The 17,493-nt window shown below is 38.9% G+C and overlaps 1 protein-coding gene across 1 annotated transcript; it reads left to right on the forward strand.

The window, feature by feature from the left end:
* The first annotated feature begins 2,478 nt into the window (after positions 1–2,478).
* Positions 2,479–17,414, forward strand: arrdc1a (arrestin domain containing 1a). The gene is made up of 8 exons (XM_056376774.1): positions 2,479–2,633; positions 5,461–5,571; positions 5,923–5,973; positions 8,252–8,406; positions 11,623–11,805; positions 12,000–12,176; positions 12,818–13,385; positions 15,213–17,414. The coding sequence occupies exons 1-8, from the start codon at positions 2,516–2,518 to the stop codon at positions 15,248–15,250; spliced, it is 1,401 nt and encodes a 466-aa protein (XP_056232749.1). The 5' UTR covers positions 2,479–2,515; the 3' UTR covers positions 15,251–17,414.
* The last annotated feature ends 79 nt before the right edge of the window (positions 17,415–17,493 follow it).

The raw sequence follows: 17,493 nt of genomic DNA on the forward strand, positions 1-17,493 counted from the left end.
TTACATGGATAAGCAGGTGTACATGTGTTCCTAATGAAGTGCTTGATGAGTGAATGAATCATGTGGGAAACTGACCCTTGATGTTGTCATCACAGTTATCGTTAAGTTGAGTGCATGTGGTGTCCTTCAAGATATTACATAGTTTATCCAGTTACATATTAGAAAGATTCAAGTGGATATTGATTGCAATTGTGATTTTTGTGGTATGAAAAATAGTATTTCCCATCTATATTTTTACTGTGTATATGTACAATCGCAGCTACCTTTTGGGCTGAATTGACTAATTATATAATCCATAAAGGTAAAAATAATTTCAGTATCGAATGTAAAAATATACATATATACATATTATGAACATAATGATTATGACATTGAATTCATTGTTATTTCATATTCATAAATGCAGAGGAACAAAAGTCACCCCCGGTTTTATTGCATTTTTAAAAAGAATTAAGACTCTTGACCTTATTAATACTAAAAAGTAATAAGACTGTCAAATTATATAATGAACTCTTCAAAGAGGAAATATCGACAATGTCAAATATTATATTTCATGTGAAAACATTATTACACATGTCAGCTGCACATGGTTGTACATTTATCTATTTATCAAGCATCGAATTCTGATTCATTTTTGTTTTTCTTTCTTTTTTGTCATTGTAATTCCACTGTCATTCTGTTTTTACATAATGATGACAGTGTGTTCACAGGAAGTGTGTAGACAGTCTGTGTCAAAGCTTAAACACAGAAGAGGAGGGAAATCAACTTTGGTTTCGATCCAATAAATCTCTGAACTAATGAAATCACTGCAGGTGTGCAAGTCAGCAGAGGTGCAAATATACAAAGAGATGCGAAGAAATAGTGAGTGCTCAGTGTTTTCAAATAATTTTTAATCAATCCTCAAAACAAGACTGTATATTAGTAATATTGATATAATAATGATGGATCCAGCCCTGAGCCCATCAACTCCCAGTTTGAACACTCTCTTTTCTCTGGGACCAACATCAGGCCAACAGACTGACTTTGCCCTGAACTCCAGTTGCTGTGAACTTTGCTGATCACATACTGTACTTTTGATTTGAATGACCCCATGACCTTTCTCTACCGCTGCCCTCAGAACAAACTAAATCTTTAGCCCCAGTGGTTGATCTGTCTGTCACCTCAAACTGCAGGGTGCTATGAACATTACGGCCTCTAGAGGACACCAGTGAGTCAGGACAGTTGTCTTTCACAGCAGCTGCATTAGCTGCATATACAATGTTCAACCCCTCTGTTGCTTTTACAGACTCAACACTGAGATTAAAGGGGAACTAAACTTCTCATCTCTGTGGCTCTGAGCTTTGTCAAGTCTGAGAACATCACCCAGATGATGTCATCAAACTAACTAACCAGCAACTAAAAGTAAAAACTAACTAACCAAAAAGCGAAATGAAATGTAGGATCCAGTACAAGGAAAACTCTGGATATCTCCTGCTTTGATTTTGATCATCTTGTATTTAATATTCATAAAGTTTTATAAAGTTTTGGGCTTGTGAGACTTGCAAGCTTGAGCCGACTTTCTTTTCTCTTAATGCAGTTCAACAGTGATTAGATTCATTAGACCCACCAGTTGTCTATCAGACTCCACACCTCAGACTGGTAACACAAGTGTTCTGGTTTCTAGTCGGTTTTTTTCCCCCAGTTTCTTTATTGTACACACATGTAAAGGTACAAACACACACATAAACAATAAACAAATAAAAGAAATGACAAACCAAAAAATTAATAGTTAAACATTTTCACATTGTTGATGTTACGAAACCATAGTTTGTGTTATATGCAGCATATTATATTCATTCCACAGCTTTAAGGTCTTGTTTTTCACATCAGACAAAGTTTTGCTCGTCTGTTTAAAGTGCAGGAAAGTTGTCTTGGTCCTTGATCATTTTTTCTTATGAATATGGTATTTTCCAAAAATAATAAAATGTTGTATAACATACAACATGTTACTTTCAGTCTTATCTTGACAAAAACAGCATTACATCAAACAGAACTATTTCAATATTCACTTTGAGTTTCTTATTTAGAATATTGGCTCCATCAACCCAGGACATTCATGTATATTCTATATATATATATATATATATATATATATATATGTACATAAATGTACATAAACATGTACACATGTGCATGTATGTATACACACACACACACACACACACACACACACACACACACACATATATGTACGTATGTACAGTATGTGTATGTATGTGTGTGTGTGTGTGTGTGTGTGTGTGTGTGTGTGTGTGTGTGTATTGTGTAAAATTTTGAAATGCACTTTAATTTTATTGGTGATACAAAAACGTATGGGGTAATAGCCATGCTGTCTGCAAATCTATATCTGCATACACCTGATTATCTTTTCATCTTTGACAGGTAGGTGACGTCATTCGAGGGGCGGGACCGGAGAGTCGTATGTGCGGGCGCGTACAGGTGATCGTCAGTCTCGCCGCCGTGGATCGGGGGAAACATGGGGAAGCTTCAGGAGTTTGAGATCGCGCTCGACAAAAACAAAGTGGTGTACAGTCCCGGAGAGTCCATCTCCGGTACCGTGACGATCAAGGTGAAGCAGGCGCTGCCGTGCAAAGGTGAGTGTGATACCGATGACGTTATTCCCGCCGACGTTTTTCTCACCTGGTGGGATAACACCGCCACCGCCAAACAAGGAAGTGACGGACTGAGCCAAGAGTTTATTAAGTTAGAACATGAAGTTAATGTTGATCCAGTCTGTTTCTGTTTTATAATAAAGTGAAAACTAACTTTATATGGTGACGTAGATGATCTGTATGTTCTAATATTTTTACTTCTGTAGTGGGAGGTTAGGGGAACGCGACCTCATGGGAATGTTGGTGTTTGTCTTCCTTCTGTTACGTCCTCCATCAACAATGTTAAAGCCTCCTGACTTCAAATTAAAATATTTATAAATTAAATATTTATTTCTTCTGGTAGACATTGATGCAGAGATTACATAAACGCAAAGAAAACAAACCAAACAGCAGAAATGCAGAAAACAATTCCTAATAAAAACAGTTACATTCAAAGACATTAAGATTTAAAAGCATATTTCTAAACTGTCCCAATGTTTTCAGGGAATCCATATTTAAAGTGTGTTGTAGGTTATTCCATGACCCGAAGAACATGCAGTGTAATCCAGACTTGAGCTGGTTTGATAGGGTTTGATTTATTCAGTTATGAGCCATCGTCTTCAGCATCTCTGTCCTCTACAAGACTTTTCAGGAGCCGATAGAAACGGTTTTCAGCTGTGTGACATTGCTTTGTCATTTATGAAGCCACTTATTTTTCTCCATGAATTGTTTGGTCTACAAAACACCAGAGGACAGTGAGAAATAAAAAGATAACAACAAGTAGAAACTTCTCACATCTGAAAACCTGGAACCAACGACGAAGAAACACAAGTTTAGATTTGATCAAACACTGAATATGTCATGTTACCACTCCTGAATATCAGTGTGGAAATTTAAAATAACTGAAGTGAAATATTTTACTTTGAAAAACCATCTATGTGAATATATGTCATTTAATTCCAAAAATATACAGAATGTGACCTGAGAGGTCAGAGGTCAGAGTCACAGCCGGAGTGTTGAAGTCTGACTTTTTCATTTTGAATTTTTCTCCAGTTAAATGTGAAAAAGGTCTAATGCAGCTTTTAGACTGAACCTGAAATGACCAACAGAACTGAACCCTACCATGTACAACATGAAATGACCTGCTGTACATTTCAAAGAGGATACATTCAAAATGAAATATTCAGGAGGAGCTCATTCTCACCAGCAGTTGTTTATAAGAAACAAATCCTTCCAGTCTTTCTCTGCACTTCCATGTCTGATGTAAATGTTCTTCTACAGATCTCAGTTCCTAATGATGGAGAACAAATGTAACTGTACACTAGTGTCAGGAAAAAGACAAAGTGTGTGAATTACAAACACACCCTTCTCCACATTGTTTCCATCACAGCATCAAAATATCTTTAGTTTTGTTTTTTGTTTTATCGTCACTGAAATCTTAAACAACAAATGCCTCAGCAAGGATGAATAACAAGTTACTGTGAATCTACTGGAGCCTAAAAGCCCATTAATCATCAGTGATACAGACTTATTACAAGTTTAGCCCTAATTATTAAGTACCACTTTCTCTGTGAGATCATTCTTAAGTGTGTGAGTGTGTGTGTGTGTGTGTGTGTGTGTGTGTGTGTGTGTGTGTGTGTGTGTGTGTGTGTGTGTGTGTGTGTGTGAGAACTTGGGAGCAGTTACTGTGTATGTTGTTAAGGGAGTTTCTGTTTGAAAGCTTCCCGTCTGTTTACATTCCAGCTCAGGTAGAGCTGGTCAGACTGTCAGCTGCACTTCACCACCACCCAGGAAACACACTCTGTCTCAGAGCAACACTTTCAATCACTGATGGATTGTGAAGTGGGTGGGGCCTCGAGATAAGAGAACTTTAACTGGACAAATATTGACACTGTGTTAAAAATCAGATGTGTTTTGAGTCATCGCGGTTCCCCTCAGATAAGACGCATATGATGAGGTTACTGACGTATTCTGCACCCAGTATTATTTTATAGAGTTTTTAAGACTGAGAATAGTTCATGTATGTGGACGCATACTGTTGTTAGTCAGTTTTTAATGTTTTGGGTCCATTATTTCCAGTGACGGGAAATCTTCATGTTTTAACATGACAACATCCCCCACCAGAGTGAGCATAAATAAAAAACATCTCAAATCAACATGATGCAAAATATCTGACAATCAGTGAAAAGAGGCAATAAAATGTGTAAAAACAATAATTAGGGATTAAACAGTATAAAAAAAACAGGTATCAGATATTACCAAAGGATGAGACAAAGAAATGCGTTTAAATAAAGGAGTGTTTGATTCGGGTCAGGAGGTCCAGAGTGTGGAGTCCACCCCCTGTCCGGGGGAGTTTATCTCTTATGTTGTTCATTAATGAACATGAAATTCATAGATCCAGGAAATCACAGGGAAAAAATAGTTTAAATTTGATTTGATTTCACTACTGAAGAAAGTGATTGGGCACAAAAATCATCAACATTTCCCTCCGCAGACACACGTCCTCCTGCTGACCACGCAGCAGCTGATGTGACTGAGCTTCTAACTTTCTGTGTGAGTGATCATGTTACCGTACATCCAGCTGAAGTCACAGCTCAGTCTTTGTCTTTAACTGATGTGTCCGGTGAGTCTTTGGTCAGATGACGTCGTGGTTATAAAATCAGGATTTTAGTAGCGGCTTGGAAGTGGCTGCTGGTTAACATGTCGTCTTAACAGGCTATGTTTCGGTCACTATTTTATATTTGTTCCGTTGTCCTGACAACGGAAACAGAAAACATGCCAATGAGGGGAGCTTTATTGATCTACTCTGTCTGTATTTTCTTACCTGCAGCCATCAAAGTGAACTGCAATGGTTTCTGTGGCATCACCAACAAGTTGAACGACACGGCGTGGACAATGGAGGAGCAGTACTTCAACAGCACCGTCTCTGTCGCAGACAAAGGTGAGCAGGCAGACACCTGAGATGCAACTGCAAAACCAATCCAAAGAGTTTGATCCGTGCTGCAGTCGGTATCAGATAGTTCACATCAAGCCCAGTCCAGTCACAGATTACAGAGCTTAACTGGCCTTTAATACTTCCCTGTGTGGACAAGTGAAAATACTCGACACAGCCACATCATAGAGAATACAACTAGGCTGCCGAAATAATTGAAGGGTAAAGAGTGTAGTAGTGAAGGTTCCCATGATCCTTTGTGGTTACTTCATGCAGCCCTGAGGCAGCTCTGCCTGCTGGGAAACAGCAGCGCGATTGTTAGTGTTTGCACTAATGAATGTTATCTCTGTCTCCACGCAGGAACCCTGAAACAGGGAGAACACACGTTTCCCTTCAAGTTTCTCATTCCAGGTAGGAGCTCTGAGTGATGGGCTGAACACTTGTCACTGCACATTCTTTCCTTTGCTTGTGTGTGTTTTGCCCTCACATTTCACCACCTGACAGACGTGTCCCAGCAGGATGATATTTACCCCAGTGCTGTTACGGTTCAGCTGCTGGAGGACAGGACTCTGAGCCCATCACTCACTGGGCGCATGAGTTCTGTGCGACACTTTGCACTGATTTACTACTTAAACTACAACTACTACTTACTTAAAAAAGGAAAGTTGCTATAATTTAAAGGAGCTGTATGTAAGTTTTGCTATTGCTACATAATAGCTCTGAGTGATTAATCTAATTTTATTTCCGATTACGATTTTGGCTTCGCATTAAATTTCACCCCCCCCCCCTACAAAAACCATCCCCCCATCCACTTCCTGGTTACATTTCAGCGTATGTTTGCAATATATGTTTTTGAGTTTTCAAAATGTTGGTGCAGTGTACTACAACATGTTTGATCTCATTTATTTTGGTCTAATTTATTTTTCTTTATCATTTTTATATACTGAATCTATTTGTTCAGTAGTTTTTAGTAGGTTGGGGAAGTACACTAATGTTACAACATACTTGATCTTATTTATTTTGATCAAATTAACTTTTATATTATATATTTAATTGTATATATTGAGATATTATTTATTTATCCCCGGTTCGAGTCCCGCATCGGACAAGCCCTTATCTGCATGGCATTCCCCCTCTCTCTGCCTCCCCATTTCCTGTCTCTCTCTACTGCACTGTCAATAAAGGCACAAAAAGCCTGAAAAAAAAAAAAAAAAAAAAAAAAAAAGAACCCAGAGAGAATGATTAATCAAGAACTCTGCTTTGTATCCCTCACCACTTTTTATACAGAAATCATGCTATAGTTCCATTAAGAAGATGCATAGTGATTCTGCTAAACGCTGAACCAAACAGCTGGCACGGTGCCACCCCAGTGTGTGATTTGTAGATAGCATGCCAGCACTCAGTATCAGAGATCAGAGGCTTTCCATCACACAACAGAGCTGGCATCTGTCCTGCAGTATCAGTTCTTCCTTTAACGTCAGTCTGGCTCTGTCACTACCTCCACTGCTCATCCCTCCCATTCAGTGTTCATACTTTTTACAATAAAGGCCCAACATTCCCGCCCTGAACAGGCTAACTAACCCTAACCCTGTGCTAAAGGGACTATCGGCAGCAGAATGCAACTTTTTTCAATAAAAGAAAAGCTGTACACTGTCCACCACCTGCCCAGCTCGAAACAGCTGGCAAAGTTAGACTAGCTGGTGAAGATAGTGGAGCATAGTCGCTAATGAGCCAGATCATTTTTTCAGGAGTTGATGGAGAGCTAAAAGTGAATATTAGACTTGTCAGATGGACGCAAGCAGGACTCCAAATGAAAGCTTATAATGGTCCGTGTCTGCTGGATGAGTAAATCAGCAACTTCTATGAGGTAATAATGTGTCAGATATTGTGTTTACAGCTAATTCTGCTGCCCCAAGTGGCAAAGATCAGTAAATGCAGCTTGCTTCCCTGCGTTTCGCTGCATTAACAATGCTGTATTATCACTGTGTTTATAGTCTGTTTCAAAATAATGGAACAACTTGGCTCTTATTTTCATAGTTGTGGCCATCATCTGTGTACTGCACTCACCCTGTCTGATACACGAGCACAAGTCACATGATCAGACAGGTTGTAAACAAAGGTCCAGGCTGGTCTTAATCTGAAAAACAAAGGTTTTGGTTTTATGAGCCAAACTGTTTGTGTGATCGTTGGACTGCTTGTGTTTCTTTAACTCGGACTTCTGCCCGTTGTAATGGTGCAGGCATGTTGTTACGGTAACAAGATTCATAACTTTTATTCGTTTCATTCTTAGATAACAGTTCATCCTGTCCCTCACTTCCTGTCCACATATTGCTGCCATGGTTTATTATGATGCGCTCTCATGTATAACATGACACAGCAACTTGTGTTGAGCCTTTGTTCGGCCCCTCACCTGCTGTGAAACCTCTTCCGCAGCATGAGGAACAACTCCACAGAAACTCCAAACCGGCCCGACCGGTCTTCTTCATGCTGTGAATCTAGATCTGTCTTTTGAAATGTGTGTGTGTTTCCAGCACTGAGCGCCTGCAGGTTATTCAGACCCTCTCTGAAATCATGTTTTCATGTTTACATTAGAGGACTAGGGCATAACCGCTCCTTTGTCAGGTTATGGAACAGTAACATATTAGCTGTTACGTGATAAAACTAACACATATTTGACTTGTTCCCGCAGCCTCTGCTCCGACGTCTTTTGAAGGCAACTATGGTCGGATCATTTACAGAGTGAGGGCTTTTATTGACACTCCACGATTTGCCAAAGACTACAACAAAGAAACAGCTTTCTACCTGCTCAGCCCTCTAAACCTGAATGAAGTGCCAGACATATGGGTGAGACATGATTACATGTGTGTATATATGATCAGTCCATGTTTTTGTCTCTTTGTTTCTTGTTCATTTCATTTAACAGTCAGTGGCTTCAGGGGTAGTTTTGTGTTGGAACTATTACTTGAAAAAGAACATTTGTTGGTTTTTCAAGGTAAAGGAGATGCAGCACTCACACTTGAATAGTTATATATTTTTTAAACAATTTATTTAATGAATTTTCAATACAGAGTCTACAAGGGAAAACACGGGTAAAACATCAAAGATAATGAAAGAGAAATAACATAAAATAAAAAAATATACATAAAGTTTATATATATATATATATATATATATATATATATATATATATATATATATATATATAATATAGGCCTATATATAAAAATAACATGTGAAAGATGTAGGTACCAGAGGAGTAAAAAAAAAGAAAATAAATAGATAAAAAAGGGGGAGTGAGCATTTAGTGAGGTTAACATATATTCCATACATTGGTACAAATATACAACATATACTGATGCGAGTAAATATTGCTGTGATTGGGAGATATTTCCCATGTCGCTACTAAAATCCGCCCAGTGTTTATCACAGAGATGTGGTTCTCTTCTCTTTTGAGCTTAAACATAATTTTTTTTCTGATGTCATGTATGAGGAAATGTCTTACTAAATGTAAACAACATGGAGACAGGGGGAGGGTCTTCCCTGTTCCATGACAAAGCCATGCATTTGTTACCAGCAATCATGACCAGTTTTATAAACCACATCTTGTTTCTTTTGGTGAGAGCGATGTCAGATATGTCGCCTAGTGAGGCTAGTTCAGGTGAACCAGGGATCTCAAACCCAGTCATCTCTTTGAGAATCTCCAATATTGAGACCCAGTAATGTTTTTGATTTATTACATTTCCAGAACATGGGAATGAGGTTACCGGTCTCTATTTGAAAAATTGGGCTGAGCTCTGATTGATTGATTTATCCTATGGAGTCTTTCTGGTGTGAAGTAGGTTCTGTGGATAATATTAAACTGCAAGAGCTTATGGCGGCTGTTATATGAGAAGGTAAGTGCCTTCTCACAGTCCCCATTATCAAAAGTACAGTCCATATCTTGCTCCCATTTGGTTCTAGTGTTCAGGGGTTTTGCTTCTGTGAAAGCCAGAATTCTATTTTATGTTAAGGACAAAATTCCTCGGAGATGTTTGACATCTTTTAGGATCTCATCAATTAGTAGAGGCTTTAATATAGTGGGTTTCCTCCCTCAGACGCACTTCTGAAGTGCCTGACCTGTAGATATTTAAAGAAATTAGTCGTTGGCAGGCGGAAGGCTCGACCTAACTGCTCATAAGTGTGTTGTTTTCATAGAGGTCCCCAAATTTCTTAATCCCCTGTTTGTGCCATATCTTGGTTATTCTGTCTCTAAGTGCATTCGCTAAAGCAGGGTTGGTATAACTGTGAAGAGCAGCCACACTATTATGTTGTGTCTGAATGGCAGACCAGATTCTGGATGTGTTTGATAAAGGGAGTATCAGTGCCACTCTTTGGATAGTCTTAATATTTAATATGGGGCAAACAACAAAGGTGTTTCAGCTATAAGCGTCATCAGCATAAGAAACCGTGGTGAATCAGACAATATATATTTATAAACAGCTGAGGTGAGAACATGACAACTTGATGAAGTGCATCTGTGAATGAAGCACTGTGAGGGGCTACATGACATCAGCAAGAGCAAACTCTTATATAAACCTCCACCATCTCACTGCTGCACAATTAGAAATATTAAGCACAACTTACAGTAAAAACCAAACAACATCCAAAAAGCGATGTCCCAAAATACCAAATATGTACATAGGGCTCAAAGCTGTCTAGTGTATAAAGGCTTGAGAATAAAGGTGTTATCTGTAGAGATGTACGGCACACAACAGCTAGAGGCAGAACATTTGAGTCTGTATGACTTTATTTACCAAACAAAAAAAAATGAGTAGAATGATAAGAACAAAACATTTTCTATAAAAAGGAAGTTCTTCAATTCAATAAACATCATTCAGTGCATCTAAAGGATCTGAATTAACGAGGACAATTGGTTTGTGTAAATAGAAATTAAAAGCTAAATGTCCCCATTAACATGTTTAAACCATTACAGAAAGATAACTGCATGTGAAAGTCAAACCATCAGTCAACGTCATGTAGAAAAAAGCTTAAAACACATACTGATGCTGATACAGTGGAAGAGAACCTGTGGGACCTTTATAGATGATGATGGACAGAATTTCCTTCTATATCATATACTAAAGGAGCACTGGTGTTGTTGGTTCTAGTCTCTGTAAAAGAAAGGTGCAAAACCTTGTAACTTCCAGAGTCAAGACCAGGACAAGACCCAAGTCAAGTCCAAGTCCTAGACTTAGCATTTCAGGACCTAAACAAGTCATTATGCAGCTCTCATGAAACTGAATGCCGTTTCAAATTTTTAAACAGAGTTATCAGTTTGTATTTAAATTATAAATGCTTTTATTATTTCTTAAATATAAACGTGTTATATCAATTAAAAGCACTGGTGTCTGGTGTTACTTATTGTAATTCCTGGGAGTTGAAGTTTGATTATTTCATCAAATCCAAACAATAGTTTTATTGAATCCATCTGTCTACAATTTTGAACATGTGCAACAAATCCAAAGATTTAACTGAGAAAAACAAGTAACGGGAAAATTAGATTAATGCAGAAGATGGTGGTGATGATGATGATGATGATGATGATTATGATAAATCTATACTGGACCAATCGAAATAACAGCTGTAGTGCAGATGTTCACATAGTTGTTTTCTTACTGATTCTGATTCCTGAACTTGTTTACCAGCTGATACTGGTGCTGATCTGATACCACTGTGTTGTCTGTCATGGCTCAGGTGAAACCCTTTGTAAAACTGCTGGAAACTGCAGTTTTATGTTCTGCCGTCTTTAAGTTCAGTTCAGATCGGTCAGACTCACCGGTACCTGATCCAGTATGTTAGGAAGTAGCTGAGGCATTTCTGATACTAGTATTGGTATCTGAACCCCTCTGATCTGTAGACCAGCGACTTTATTTTTCATGAGCAACTGAAGGTCCTGATACAGAACCAGTATGTTGTGCAAGTCATTAAGTCTAACTGGGAGTTTTAAGTTCAACATGATGTCCCAATGTGATGTGTGTCTTACTAACCCTTGAAGTGCGGATGCTGCCCCTCTCCCTGCAGGGAACCTGTTCATCTGCAGTGACTCAGCAGTTCACCTACATGCTGGTGAAAACAGGCACAGTGGTCCTGAAGGCCCAGACCGACATGAAGGGCTACACACCAGGCCAGATCATCCAGGTGACGGCCAACATCCACAACCAGTCCGGGAAGAGCACAGGCAACATGGCAGCCAGTCTGATGCAGGTAAACCACACCTGAGAGGACCAGGTTATGCTTTATTAAAGAAGTACTTCAAATCTTAGTAATCTCTCTTATTATAGGCCATGGTTGAAAGGACTGACTGCAAATCTGCTATATATGTAGTCAGGGTGATATGTGATATGTAGTCACCATGCGCTGAGCACAGCTCATGAATCTCCATGTCCATGTGTTTTCAGAGGGTGACCTATGAGACAAAGAAGCCCACCTATGATATGAGAACCATAGCAGAGGTGGAGGGAGGTGTGGTGAAGGCCTCCAAGGAGGTGCAGTGGAAGGAGCAGATCATCGTTCCTCCTCTTCCTCAGTCATCCCTCGCTGGCTGTGAGCTGATAAAGATAGAATATTATGTTAAAGTAAGTTACGCTCATCCCCTTTCACACTATAAACACTATAAACACTTGTTGTTTTATTAGCTTTCACATAGGATTAACTGTACAGTAATTAATTCATCACTTACACAAAAAGAAAATAATTTTAATAAATCAAAACACACACAACACAGAAAACATGTTACAGCTACAGTAACAATCAGACACTGAGTGGTCCACTAAATATATAGCGGATTTCATGTAAACGCACAGAGAAACCAAATCCTGCAAGGTTGGATGGTGGGTCCAGGTGGGCGGGGCTTGGGGCGTGGCTGAGGGCGGTGACTGCTTTGTTGTGACATCACAAAGTACTGTATTTCTTGCCCACACATAAGTAAAAGCAGTTCAAATAAATCAAGAAAAGAGGAGACAGTGGTGGTAAATACATTCAGTTTCTATATTTCTATATATAGCTGTCTTCTGTTGTGACAGGAAGTGACATATTTAGCACATTTTTCTTTTCCCCCAGAATAATCAGAATAATCCCTGTCTGTCAAACTTTTCAAATTTGGTGCATTTTTTCAAATTTTGTGAAGAATTCCTCCCTGATATTTCAGTATTTTTGACAGTGTGTCAGAAAATGTAGTTCTCTGTCACTAACATTGTCTCGACCTCTGATTAAACAGGTCAGTCTAAAATCTCCGGACGTCATGTTGACATTACCCATCCACATTGGAAATGTCTCGCTGGACAAAAAACTGCACCGCTCCAAAAAAGCAGCTCCTCCTTCCTCTGCTGCACCTGAGGATACTCCAGCCTCCGCCTCCGCCTCCGCCTCCGCCTCCGCCTCTGTCCCTGACGCTTCCACCTCTGCTACCACTCCCACGACGACCCCTCGCACTGCCCCAAAACCCGCTCCCCGTCCCGCCCCTCGTCCCCGAATGTCTTCTCACAGTTCCCCCAGTGCTCCTCCAGCTGAGTACCACCATGGAGCAGAGGGTGGGACTCCGATGAACGATGGCTTCCCCAACAAGCGCCAGTCTCAGCTGGTGTCACCCAACGCCTTCAGCTACGCCCCCGGCCTTTTTTTCTCCCAGAACCAGCAGCACGGCGGGCCTGGCACTGCCCCCACTGGGCCTACATTCAGTGGGTCCACAGGGGCCCCATCACCTTATGCCCCTGAGAACGGATCTAGCTCTGCACCAACACCACTCATCCTGCCTCCAGACTATGGCGCCTCATCTTATCCACAAGGTCAGTTGGCACCCATCATTCTGTCCAGGCTCTGTTCATGATTGTAGAGCGATGAATGTGGAGAAGAAAACGTTGTCATTTAGGACAGATTTTAAAACCAAACTGGAACAAACTCCAGATCACAACTGTAACTTACAGCAGGATGAACTTGCTTTGGATCATCGGTCATATTTTCTACAAGTCCTGCATTTACTAGTAATATTGAACAGTCCCATATTTACAGATCCATATAATGCCTTCACAGTTACACTCAGTGTCCTCTTTATCTAATGCAATCAACACATTAGCTCTGCAAAACTTCTACCATTATGAAGCTTATCATGTTTAGTGTCTGTTGACACCGAGTAATAGAAGAGTTAAGGCCCTTGCATGTTAATGAGGTGGGCAAAATATTAGAAACCACTGTCAGTATAATACAGTCCAGGAAACATCCCAGTAGTGATCCCATCATAAGAGAATGGCAGGTGTGTGCCCTGCAGCATCAGGTGAGGCAGAGACCATGTGCTCATGTGTTAGGATTATGGTGCTAGGTGCAGTCCATCATCACTAGTTTTCACATTGTTTTGATTTGATTGTTTGTGTGTAGAAAGGTTTTAAAAAGTGGGTGAATTATTGCTTCTGCTACCTCCTTAACACTTTGGAAGAAAAGACTCCTAACGACTACATTTTCTAATGCGCAAGTAGTTTCCGCACATATCTGCACATGTTATAATATTGCTGCAATATCACAACTGATCTCAGAGCTGTGGAAGCTGAGTCAACAAGCACACTTGTCTGTAGCTAGCTCACAATAGATACAACAGCAACAGCTGCTAGTCAAGCTAGCTTCCAGAGACAGTCTCCTCCTGCCACCACAAGAGGACAGTAAAGTACAAGATGAATGCAAACAGACAACAACAGAATGCTGTTCTGAGATCAGATGTGAGGACAGATATCACTTCCACTTTGTTAACTTTCTAATATATGTCGATTTTCAGCTTTAACTGGCTTTGCTTTAACACCACTGACTTTAATAATAATAATGATAACCACACAGGGCTGAATTAACTCCTCTCTGACAGTGTCAATAAAAACTGGAACATTACAATCAGTGTTCCTCCCTTCAACATGGCTGATGGTTAGGACATTGACATATGCCTGCAGAGGGTGTTTTAAGGGCTGTTTTAAGGCAGCCAGCGTACACACTGGCTGCCCTACCTGTCTGATTCTGATGTGCAGTCTGAAAGGAATACCTGCAGACATTACTTAGGGCTGAAAAGGTTAATTAAGCCAATTTAGCTTTTCTAGTGACAAAAACTTAAACAAGTAAATACAACATTTAGAATGACTGTTTACAGTTAATGTTTCCCTCATCAAAGATAAGACTCACATACAACATTATCTGTCAGACAGTATCAGGTGTCAATAAAGGACGGTCAGAGTCGGACACATATTGTTTTCAGATCACTAAGCCCTCCCAAGAAATATCCAAGAAAAGTCCAATTGGAGGCAACTGGATTCAATTTTTCAATTATCTACAACCAAGTCCAGTTGCCCTCAATCTACTTTTCTCGGATAACCACGACCTGGATGACTGAGAGTCTTCACAGAAATAGAAATACACAGAAATAATACACTTGGCACCCACGTCCTAAGATCACCAATGTCAGGCTCAGTGAAGGTGGGTGGTCCACAGACGGCCAGACCAAGTGATAGAGACTGATGCAGCCCTGTAAGACATTACCTGTGACGGCTGTCTCGTGCCCCGGCTGATGACATCATATGTTGTTGACATGTGTGACAAGTGTGTACTAACCAGCTGGTCTAATGGTGTCTTGTCTGTTACAGAAGCTCCTCCTTCTTATGATGAGAGCTGCAACACATGAAGTCCCAGGACCCCACCCCTCCACCAGGAAGATGATTGATTCACTCTGATATCAAACAAAATGTTGAATTTTGTAACATTTTATCATGTTATAACTAACTTGGGAAAAATGAGTTGAAGACACAGAAGAAACCTAATGTGACCTGCTAGGATAGTTATTTTATACAGTAACCCTCAGATTTTATGTAAGTTTCAGGTTTTTCTAAATGTATAAGAATCAATATTTTGAATTTAAATGAATGTGATTTGAGCTCGGACTCCGCTGCCCAGTGAACCAGGAGCTGAACTAACCTAATGGGGGTTATTCTCCCCTGAAAACTAGCCACAGCAAATCAACGCTGTCTTTATAAAAATCTATCTTTTTTGTTTGTTTTAAGCACTTTGAATGAAAGGAGAGAGAAGAGGTAGGATTTTGTTTTCTGTTCTTCATGCAGTAACAGGAGTCACGTTTTTAGTTGTGGGTTATTTATATGTAGATGACATCTGTGATGTCACGTTTGAAAATGTCATGAAGAAAACCTGTGCAAAACAAACATCTCTTATTTTTTCTAAGTTTAATAAGAATTAAAGCAGTGGGATTTTTATTGGAAACAGGTGAAATCCTCTTTATTTGTAGAAGACTGGATGAAAGATGTTGTTTGGAAGGATCTTTTTTTTATTTGGCTTTGATCAGAAGTTTTCTAATTTATGTGATATTATCCAGATATTGGTTTCAGAAGCTTCCTCCCTTTAGCTTTATAAGGTTGTAGTGCAGGATCCAGTTTAGCCTCAAGATTTCTGCCATGTTTGATCATTTATTACATTTAGGTCATTAACTCTGCCGTAATGACTGCAGACTTCCTTTTAGAAATCATGTTGTATATTGTTCTTCCTCTGTTGCATGTGTGTTGGTTCTGTTCATGACATCCTCTCTGTCTGATTTCTGTTAATAGTTGAACAACAATGCAAAATCCCTGATTTGAGGTTTCTCAACTAATTTAATCTGTTTTTTGTAAATACATTTAAATATTTCTTGATCAAGTTAATGATGAGTTATTTTGAGTGTTTATCAACCGCTGTCTGGATTCCAGTAAATCAGCCCTTGTTTTTTTAATAGTATTCTCAAGTCTATTTTCAACATACCAGAAATAAATAAAGATGTGATTTCTCTATAAATGTTGCTCTAGCAGAAATTCAGTGCGTACCTTTCACCCACGCACCTTAACCCATGTGTTCATAGAACATGACTTATGTCAACATGTAAACTGATGATGTGAAACTGAAAATGTTTTAGACCAACATGTTTGGGTGAGTAAACGGTGTGTATAGATTATACAGAGCAGTCTGACATATTGAGGGTAGCACTCAAATACATAAAAAAAACAAAAAACACAGAACATTTCTACAATTCAACTACGACTTACCTCTTGTACTGCCTTACTGATCAGGAATGACATTTTCAAAATGTTAGAAAATTGCATTTTCATTTTCACGCCGAAAGAGTGTCGTCACATGTAAATGACTTGTGACTGGTGGTGCTGTTTCACTTATTCTATTTGCATATTATCCACTGTACAGCAGGTGAAGTCTTTGAAAGTGAAATGTCAAATGCTGGTTTTATTTTCATTTTCTAATAGTTAAAAAATTTGCATTTTATTATTAATCATGACTTGAGAATTATTTGCATAAATGGAAAATCAGGTTAAATTGTTCATATTGCATTTTTCATTGTCAAATTTGAAGTAACATTTCACTGTAAAGCAACAACTTTGAACAGGTTGAACATAACCATACACATACGTACAAAATAAATAAATAAATAAAACACAAAATTAACTTAAATAAATCCAGCAGTCATTAACTTAAGGGCTTTCTTATTATCCTTAATAAGCTTCAGAGACTTACTCAGCCATTGATTTATACACATTTACATTTAAAATACCTGCATTTATGTATAAAAAACTTCCCTAATAACAGTAAAATATTAAGAAGAAAGTCCAAATTCCGATTTTCAACACATAAACCAAACTTCTGGCCGGCTCTGCATATCGCTCCAGAAAGACTGAACTGATTCATATTGGGTTTTTTTTCTAAACAATTGTTTTAAAACATTACATTTTTTTTACTTCTTTTTTTTACATCTACATTTATTTATTTCCATTATAGTGTTTCCGATTTACAGCATTTTCAGCTGTTTAAACATGTTTTTTTGTATTTTAAAATCATTTATTTGCATAATAAACATCTAGCTATTTGTGCTTTTTT

Source organism: Seriola aureovittata, chromosome 5 (genome assembly GCF_021018895.1).
Source record: "Seriola aureovittata isolate HTS-2021-v1 ecotype China chromosome 5, ASM2101889v1, whole genome shotgun sequence".
NCBI classification, from domain to species: domain Eukaryota; kingdom Metazoa; phylum Chordata; class Actinopteri; order Carangiformes; family Carangidae; genus Seriola; species Seriola aureovittata.

Excerpts from the sequence above, each read along its gene's own strand:
- arrdc1a (XM_056376774.1), top strand. The coding sequence starts at position 2,516 with ATGGGGAAGCTTCAGGAGTTTGAGATCGCGCTCGACAAAAACAAAGTG. Across the intron at positions 11,806-11,999 it reads TGGCAGCCAGTCTGATGCAG|AGGGTGACCTATGAGACAAA; the intron begins GTAAACCACACC and ends ATGTGTTTTCAG. Across the intron at positions 12,177-12,817 it reads AGATAGAATATTATGTTAAA|GTCAGTCTAAAATCTCCGGA; the intron begins GTAAGTTACGCT and ends CTGATTAAACAG.